The following is a 9,484-nucleotide window of genomic DNA, read 5'->3' on the forward strand; positions in this document are numbered from 1 at the left end:
CCACTGATGTCTACTATAAGCCTACTGACTCTCATAGCTATCTGGACTATTCCTCTTCTCACCCTGTCTCTTGCAAAAACGCCATCCCCTTCTCGCAATTCCTCCGTTTACGCCGCATCTGCTCTCAGGATGAGACTTTTCATTCTAGGACGAGGGAGATGTCTTCCTTTTTTAACGAAAGGGGCTTCCCTTCCTCCACTATCAACTCTGCTCTTAAACGCATCTCCCCCATTTCACGTACATCTGCTCTCACTCCATCCTCTCGCCACCCCACTAGGAATAGGGTTCCCCTGGTCCTCACCTACCACCCCACCAGCCTCCAGGTCCAACATATTATTCTCCGTAACTTCCGCCACCTCCAACGGGATCCCACCACTAAGCACATCTTTCCCTCCCCCCCTCTCTCTGCATTCCGCAGGGATCGCTCCCTACACAACTCCCTTGTCCATTCGTCCCCCCCATCCCTCCCCACTGATCTCCCTCCTGGCACTTATCCGTGTAAGCGGAACAAGTGCTACACATGCCCTTACACTTCCTCCCTTACCACCATTCAGGGCCCCAAACAGTCCTTCCAGGTGAGGCAACACTTCACCTGTGAGTCGACTGGGGTGATATACTGCGTCCGGTGCTCCCAATGTGGCCTTTAATATATTGGCGAGACCCGACGCAGACTGGGAGACCGCTTTGCTGAACATCTACGCTCTGTCCGCCAGAGAAAGCAGGATCTCCCAGTGGCCACACATTTTAATTCCACATCCCATTCCCATTCTGACATGTCCATCCACGGCCTCCTCTACTGTAAAGATGAAGCCACACTCAGGTTGGAGGAACAACACCTTATATTCCGTCTGGGTAGCCTCCAACCTGATGGCATGAACATCGACTTCTCTAACTTTCGCTAAGGCCCCACCTCTCCCTCGTATCCCATCTGTTACTCATTTTTATGCACACATTCTTTCTCTCACTCTCCTTTTTCTCCCTCTGTCCCTCTGAATATACCTCTTGCCCATCCTCTGGGTCCCCCCCTCTGTCTTTCTTCCCGGACCTCCTGTCCCATGATCCTCTCGTATCCCTTTTGCCAATCACCTGTCCAGCTCTTGGCTCCATCCCTCCCCCTCCTGTCTTCTCCTATCATTTTGGATCTCCCCCTCCCCCTCCAACTTTCAAATCCCTTACTCACTCTTCCTTCAGTTAGTCCTGACGAAAGGTCTCAGCCTGAAACGTCGACTGCACCTCTTCCTACAGATGCTGCCTGGCCTGCTGTGTTCACCAGCAACTTTGATGTGTGTTGCTTGAATTTCCAGCATCTGCAGAATTCCTGTTGTTTATGGAATATTACATTCAGTTTTGGTCACCCTGCCAGCAGGAAAGATGTCAATATGCTGGAAAAAGCACAGAGAAGATTTACAAGGATATTATCACGACTCAAGGGACTAAGTTATAAGAAGAAGTTAGTCCTGTAGGACTTTATTCCTTGGAGCACAGGAGACTGAGGAGTGATCTTCTAGAGGTGTATAAAATTATAAGGGGTGAATTAGCATATTCTTGTTCCAAGAGGAAGGGGACCAAGAATTGGAGAGCTTGGGTTTAAAGTGAGAGAGGAAGGATTAGAAAGGGCAGTTTCTTTTCATAGATAATTTAGCATATATGTAACAAGCTGTTAGCAAAAGTAGTTGCAGCTGGTCCAACTGAAGCATTTAGGTAATTATATGGAAAGGAAAGGTTTAGAGAAATACAGGCCAAGCATCGGGTAAATAGGACTAGCTTAGGTGGGTACCTTGGTCAGCATGGACTAGTTACTGCATCATTCTGTGACTCTTACCAACTTGAGAATGATTTTAACCCACCCTTGATTCACACTTCACTGGGAGACCCACACTTCACCTGAGTTGGACCCAAGCCTTTTTCCAGTAAAGTAGGCAACTATCTGTTCCCTCAGGCAATTTTCCCAGTTGTGCACCTGGAATTTCCAGCATTTCTGCTCCCCCTCGTCTCTCACTTTTGAAAGTGTACTGTATATATTTCCATGTTATTGTTGGCATCAACTCTCCAACCACAAGGAGTGCTGCCTAATCCTGAGCGACTGATTCTGGCCCCCTGCCAGTCCGCTCTCAGTTCCTCAGTCTTGTCCAGAAGTATCCTGTTCATACCTGTAATCGACCTAATGGCTCTTCTGCGTCTCACCAGAGCTCCTGGATGGAAATCAGATATCTGGCCATGGGGTTGAATGTCATGAAGGCAGAAGCTTTGGACATGTCAAGATCTTCCTTTATCTATCTGTATTAATTCAGGAATTTCAATGTTAGCAATGAAAATAGCAACTATAATAGAGTAATTGAGCACTTCAGCAGAGAAACAAGCCCTTCGGCCCATCTGGTCCATGCTGGTACAATCTTCTGCCTAGTCCCATCTACCTGGACCACATCCCTCCAAACTCTCTCATCCATGTATCTATCCAAACTTCTCTTAAATGTTGCATCTACCACTCCCACTAACAACTCGTTCCATACTTGCACTACCCTCTGCATGAAGAAGCTCCCCTGAGATTCCCCTTGAATATTTCATCTTTCACCCTTAACTTGTGCCTCTTGTTCTAGTCTCACCCAGCCTGAGGGGAAAATGCCTGCAAGTATTCATCCTGTCCATAACCCTCATAATTTTGTTTGCCTCTATCAAACCTCCCCCCATTTTCCTGCGCACAAGGGAATAAAGTCCCACGATATTCAACTTTTTCCTCAATCTCAGGTCCTCAAGTTCCAGCAACTTCCTTGTAATTTTTTGCCCTTGTTGGAGATTATTAATTTCTTTTCTGTGGGTGGGTGGCCAGGACTGCACACAGTACTCTAAACGAGACCTTATCTAAGGCTTGTACAACTAGAACATAACATTCCAACTCCTGTACTCAGTCCCCTGAATTATGAAGAGGCAATGTGTTAAAAGCTCTCTTTATGAGCCTATCCGTTATCTTTTGGTAAGGTTCTGCCTCTCAGTGTTAACACCGTCCAATCCATGAACGTGTTCTTTGGTAATTTCCTTGTTCATTAACTTAATATTAAAAATAATATGATGTATATATCAGTTATCACTGTTTAATATTACTGCTTATCAGCTGGGAATAGTGTTGTTTAATTCTTCTGTATGTTGCTAGAAGGGTGAACATGACCTGTTATTGCTTTTTACTGCCCTATAGATATCTTATAGTTTAGCTTAAACTGCTTGCATTCAGTAGCTTCTTTATTAGAAACCTCCTGTATCTAATAAAGTGGCCACTGATTGGATGTTCAAGGTGATCCAATTCAAGATTTGACGTGTGTGATCAGAGATGCTGTTCTGCACACCACTGTTGTACAAATGGTTCAATTTAATATCAGAGAATGTATACAGCATACAACCTGAAATTCTTATTCATTACAGACATCCACGTAACAAGAAACCCCAAAGAATGAATGATCAGAATTCCAAAGCCCCACCTCCCTTCCCACACACAAGCAGCAGCAGAAGCAAAGACCCTTCCCCTCCCCCCACTTGTGCCAGCAGACGTAGTGACATCCCCCCACTATGCAAACAATAGCAAAAGCCCCCAAACAGACCTTGATCCACAAAAACTACAGTCCATAACCCAATACTTGCATATCTCAGACAAGCTCAGGGAGAGATCGATGTTACAGTCTTCTGTGTCCCTTCTCCAAGCCCTCCGACTCAAGGACCAACATGCTTTTACTCACCATCGAGAGAGAGAGAGAGAGGGAGGGAATGCTCGCGTACAGGGACCTTCTTCCAACTGCAGCACGCGTCTCCTGCCGTCCCAATGTTGCAGTCTTCCACGACGCTTCAGTCGGCAAAATTGCCGAGGAACCGTATATGGGGCCACTTCCCGAAGGCACACATCTTCCAGACCATTCCTGGAGATAGCGAAGTGCCAGGCCACACAGTCAGACCGAAGACGTACCACTTGCAAAGAACCATAGTTTAAGCTGTAGAACACGGACTCTGACAGAACCCCAACCACCTTGAAAAGAAAAGAAAGACATTAGAGAAGAAAATAAGCTGTTTCATGGACAGACTCGAAGAAGTCACCTGGGTCAAAAAAAAAATCACTGACACCAGTTTTCCTAGCTCCTCCTCATTGTAATGTGATTATTACTGTTGCCTTCCTGACAACCATTCTCCTACAACCTCTCTCAGTAACAAGGTGTTTTTGTCCATAGTAATGCCATTTACTGGATGTGTTTTCTTTTGTTTTATGCACTATTCTCTATAAACTCCAGAGACTGTTGTGTGTGAAAGTCTCAGAAGATCAGCAGTTGAAGAGATATTCAAACCACCCCATCTGGCACCAATCATTCCATGGTTAAAGACACTTAGATCACATTCTTCTGCATTCTGATGTTTGATTTGAACAACTGAACCTATTGACCATCTCTGCAGGCTTTAAAGCATTGAGTTGCTGCACATGGTTGGCTGATTAGATATTTGCACATTACAGTTGTACCTAAAAAGGTAGACACTGAGTGTATTCAAACTTTTTTATAAATAGATTTAATCCAGTGTACTAACTGTGTATCAATAGCTTGTGTTGCATATGACAGTGCAGTTGTAGATTACATTCTGTAGGCTGTGTCTTGTTTGTTAATGTTCTTTTTATACGTTTTCTGACCGTCACATTTTTCTTTCCTGTGTGCATAGCGAAACTGCAGCAACTGTGGAAACAGCTATTGCTCAAGATGTTGTTCGTACAAAGTCCCCAAGTCATCAATGGGAGCCACTGGTAATATTAGTCTTGCTATACATTTTTCTTGATTTTTGATGGTTTAGAACATAGAACAGTACAGCACAATACAGGCCCTTCGGGCCATGATGTTCTGCCAACCTTTTAATCTACAAGATCAATCTAACACTTCCCTTCCATTTAGTCCATTTTTCTTTCATCCACGTGTCTATCTATCTAAGACTCTTAAATGCCCCTCATGTATCTGCCAGAGAGAGAACAGAAGAGTCATAGATTACTACAGCACTTAAAAGTTCCTTTGGCCCATCTGGTCCGTGCTGAACTGTTATTCTGCCTACTTCTATTGACCTGCACCTGGACCATAGCCCTCCATAACCTTCCCAACCATATACTGATCTAAACTTCTCTTAAATGTTGAAAGGGAACCCGCATCCACACTTCCGCTGGCAGCTCGTTCCACACTCTCACCACCCTCTGACTGAAGAAAGTTCTCCCTCATGTTCCTCTTAAATAATTCACCTTTCAACTTTACCCCATAACCTCTAATTCTAGTGTCACCCAACCTCAGTGGAAAAAGCCTGCTTGCATTTACCCTATCTACACTCTTCATAATTGTATACACCTTTATCAAATCTCCCCTCATTCTCCTATGAACATTTCCCTATAACTCAGGTCCTCAATTTACTGACAGCAACTTTGTAAATTTTCTCTGTACTTTTTTAACCTTATTGATGTCTTTCTGCTTGGCAGATGACCAGAAACGCTTCCTCAGACAGCTCGTTCCACATAGATACAATCCTTACTGTTAAAAAAAAAAATTCCCCCTCAGATCTCTATGAAATTTTTCCCGTTATCTTAAACCTTCTAGTTCTTGATTGCCTTTTCTTGGGAAATTGACTGAGTGCACTCACTCCATCAATGCTTCTTATGAAGTTATACACTCCTGTAAGATTACCTCTCAGTCTCCTATGCTCCAAGGAATAAACTGCTCGGCTATCTAACATTTCCTTCTAACTCAGACCCTCAAGACCTGTCAACATCTGTATAAATCTTTGCTGCACTCATTCCACTTTGATAACATCTTTCCAATAGCAAGATGACCAAACCTGTGCTCAGAACTCCAAGCACGTCCTCTCCAGCTCCTAAACAAACACACCATGATGACCTAACTGACAAAGACCTCTTCATAATCCTGCCTAGATTTGACTCAGTATTATACAATTTATAGGCATCCATTAGTCTCATGAGACCATGGATTTGCGCCTTGGAAGGTTTCCAGGGCACAGGGCTGGGCAAGGTTGTATGGAAGACCGGCAGTTGCCCATGCTGCAAGTCTACCCTCTCCATGCCACCGATGTTGTCCAAGGGAAGGGCATTAGGACCCATACAGCTTGGCACCGGTGTCGTCGCAGAGCAATGTATGGTTAAGTGCCTTGCTCAAGGACACAACACGCTGCCTCAGCCAAGACTCGAACTAGCGACCTTCAAATCACTAGACAAACACCTTAACCACTTGGCCACGCGCCAACACATTATAAAATGCTAGCATTCATTTCAAGAGAACTAGAATGTAAAATCAAGAATGTAATGCTGAGACTTTATAAGGCATTTGTCAGACTGCACTTGGAGTACTGTGAGCTGTTTTGGGCTCCTTAACTAAGAAAAGATGTGCTGGCATTTAAGAGGGTTTAGAGGAGATACACAAGAAATATCTCGGTAATGAAAGGGTTAATGTAAGAGGAGCGTTTGATGGCTCTGGGCCTGTACTTGCTGAAGTTTAGAAGAAAGAGAGGGGATCTCATTGAAACCCATCAAATATTGAAAGGTATAGAGTGGATGTGGAGAGGATGTTACCTATAATGAGAGAGTCTAGGACCAGAGGGCACAGCCTCAGGATACAAGGATTTCCCTTTAGAACAGAGATTAGGAAGAATTTCTTTAGCAAGAGGGTAGTGAATCTGTGGAATTCATTGCTACAGGTGGCTGTGGAAGCCGGGTACTCCTCAGGCATGATGAAATAACTAAGTAGACTAGATAGGCCAAACAGCATAATTCTGCTTTTATGGTCTTATGGACTTCATTTTTGTACTTCAAAAGGTTCAAAAAGCGAGTCACCACCAGATTAGCAAGGCAATTTAGGGATGTTGCTGAATGAAAACAAATGGAGCAAAAATACTTGGTGTCAGAATTCTAATGTATTAAAACCAAGTTCTCTCTCTCTATCTCTCTTTCAGCGCCGGACGCTCAGCGAGAGACAGTGTTTGTGTGTGCACAATGCTATTACCTTTTGAGCAAATAGGATGGCCCCCTTTCTCCCCTTCTCTCTTTCTCCCTTCCTCCTATTTTGTATGTGCATTTTACTTTATCTTTGAAATGGACTTCACTGAATCGGCACGCTCGACAATGAGGCGATGGGCATGGGCGGATTGTGCCAGCCCTGTGAGTTTCACAGACATGGGGATCTGGCAAGTGCTCCAATTACAAAGGGCAACTTTGTTTCCGGAACCAGTGATATAATATAAAGTCACACAAAAGAATATGTATCTTTAACTTTAAAAGTTGCCTTCTATTGTATATATGGTGAGATTAGATAATACTTTTTTTGTATAGTGTGTGATGTAGAATATTTAAAGAGCCGGTAAAACTTGCTAAGCCCCTAAACTACATCTCTTTATGATTTACTTGATATCTGTGATGCTGGTCTGATTTTTCTCAATAAAAAAATGGCATATTGCAAAACATGATTGGTACAAGATATAAGGTTCTGATGCTTTACTAGGTGGGGCACTGTAGTCATAGAATTAATTACAGTGTGGGGAAAATGCCTTTCTTTCTTCGTAATGTTTCCTAACAGGTTGGTAGTTTGTTTATTACTGTAGCACATACTGAGATACAGTGAAAAACTTGTTTGCATGCCAGCCAGACAGATCATTTTTTACGTAAGTTCAAGAAGTATGTAGAATATAGTGTTAACAGTTACAGAAAAAGTGCGGTGCAGGTGGACAAGAGGGATGTTCATTTAGAACAGAGATTAAGAGGAATTTCTTTAGCCAGAGGATGGTGAATCTGTGCCAGATGGCTTTGGAGGCCAGGTCATTGGTTATATTTAAAGCAGAGGTTGATAGGTTCTTGATTAGTAAGGGCAGCCACTTAATTGGACCAAATTGTACTGATCTTGATGTGTTCCAATTAACCAGAATCCACTCTATATACATAAAAGTAGTGTAAAATAAATAGGTCAGTGCTACAAAATGGTGCTGAGGTCGATGACAGCAAATGGCAGAATAGGCACGAGGAGCCGAGGGGCTTTCTCCTGCTTCCACTTCTAGGAATCACGCAACCATCCAACACCAGTTCGAGTCAGTCCCAAACTCTCCTGCAGCTCACTGATGATCTCCCCAGCAAGGGTTTATCCTGCTCTCTTTTGAAAATGCCTATTGAACTTCATTCTACTACCCCGTTGGTATTTATTGTACCAATGTCCTGTGATAAAAATATCACAAGGTACCCTAACCTAGTCTTTAATGTTAATGGAATGGAAGCATTCTCCCTGTGGGTCACAATAGACTTTAAAAATTAAACTGGTAGATTGAATTCCTTAAAAAATGTTTGAAATAATCAAGTTGAAGTTTATTGTCATAGGCATAAATGCTATGAAAATTAGCCTATTACAGTATCAGCACTGTGCATTGCAAACATAAGTTAACATAAACTTCAGTTAAAATAAACCATGCATAACTTACTCAACAAAATAAACATAGTGGCCCCAGTGCAAGTTGAGAGAGAGGGAAAAAATATAGTCTGAGGTAGAATTAGGGTTTTTCAGGTCATTCAAGCACAGTATGGCAATGGTGAAGGATCCTTGGAGGTGTGGGTCTTCAGACTCGTGTATCTTCTGTCACCTGATGGCACCGAAGAGTGGCGATGTTTTGCACCCAACTCGTGTCTTTCGAAGAACTGAACAATCTCTTCTGGTGTGACTGTTGCTCAGCTCTCTGGGTCCAGGTCTGAGAGAGAAAACTCTGATCTGAGGGTCTGCCGGTGGTACTCCCTCCCTTAACCACAGGGTGTGGGCGTCACCTTCAATGCCAGCCTTTAATGTCCATCCCTAATAAACCCCAGAATTGAGGAGGCTGCTTGGAATCAACTACGTTAGTGGATCTGGGGTTGCATATAGACCACACTGAGTTAGGAGAGCAGAAACTTCTCCTGGAGATCACCAGTAAATCAGGTGGATTTCTGGTTGTATACTGTACACATTCTCTGACATTAAATTGAACTATTGAATAACCCGGGTTTGTGACTGACTTCAAAGTTGCAGATTTGTTCGTTTGTATTAATTTTGTTTCCCCAGCTGCCACACTGTGATTTGAACCTGTCTGTATCAGTGCCCATGCCACTGAGCGCACCCCGCCCAAACACAAATGCATTTGCGAAAGCCGCTATTTTTCAGTAGGAATTTGAGATTTGGTACGTCACCAAAGACTAGCAAATTTCTACGGATGTGCTGTGGAGAACATTCTGACAGGTTGTATCACCATCTGGTATGCAGGCTCCAATGCGCAGGATCGGAAAATCCTGCCGAAGGCTGTAAACTCAGCTATCTCCTTCATGGGCATGAGCCTCCCCACCATCGATGATATCTTCAAAAGGCAATGCCTCAAAAAGGCAGCGTCTACCATTAAGAACATCCACCATCCACGATCCTGTGCATTAGAGCCTGCCTTCTTCTCATTACAATCATCAGAGAGGAGC

At 43.5% G+C, this 9,484-nt stretch overlaps 1 protein-coding gene across 1 annotated transcript in view; it reads left to right on the forward strand.

Moving 5' to 3' along the window:
- zfyve27 (zinc finger, FYVE domain containing 27) overlaps window positions 1-8,992 on the forward strand; it is a 223,076-nt gene extending 214,084 nt beyond the window's left edge. Inside the window, exons 10-11 of the mRNA XM_072239013.1 lie at window positions 4,687-4,768; window positions 6,964-8,992. Of these exons, the coding sequence (XP_072095114.1) occupies window positions 4,687-4,768; window positions 6,964-7,028 (147 nt within the window). The 3' untranslated portion in view covers window positions 7,029-8,992. The remainder of the gene's footprint in view (window positions 1-4,686; window positions 4,769-6,963) is intronic.
- The last annotated feature ends 492 nt before the right edge of the window (window positions 8,993-9,484 follow it).

Source organism: Mobula birostris, chromosome 21 (genome assembly GCF_030028105.1).
Source record: "Mobula birostris isolate sMobBir1 chromosome 21, sMobBir1.hap1, whole genome shotgun sequence".
In the NCBI taxonomy this organism is placed as follows: domain Eukaryota; kingdom Metazoa; phylum Chordata; class Chondrichthyes; order Myliobatiformes; family Myliobatidae; genus Mobula; species Mobula birostris.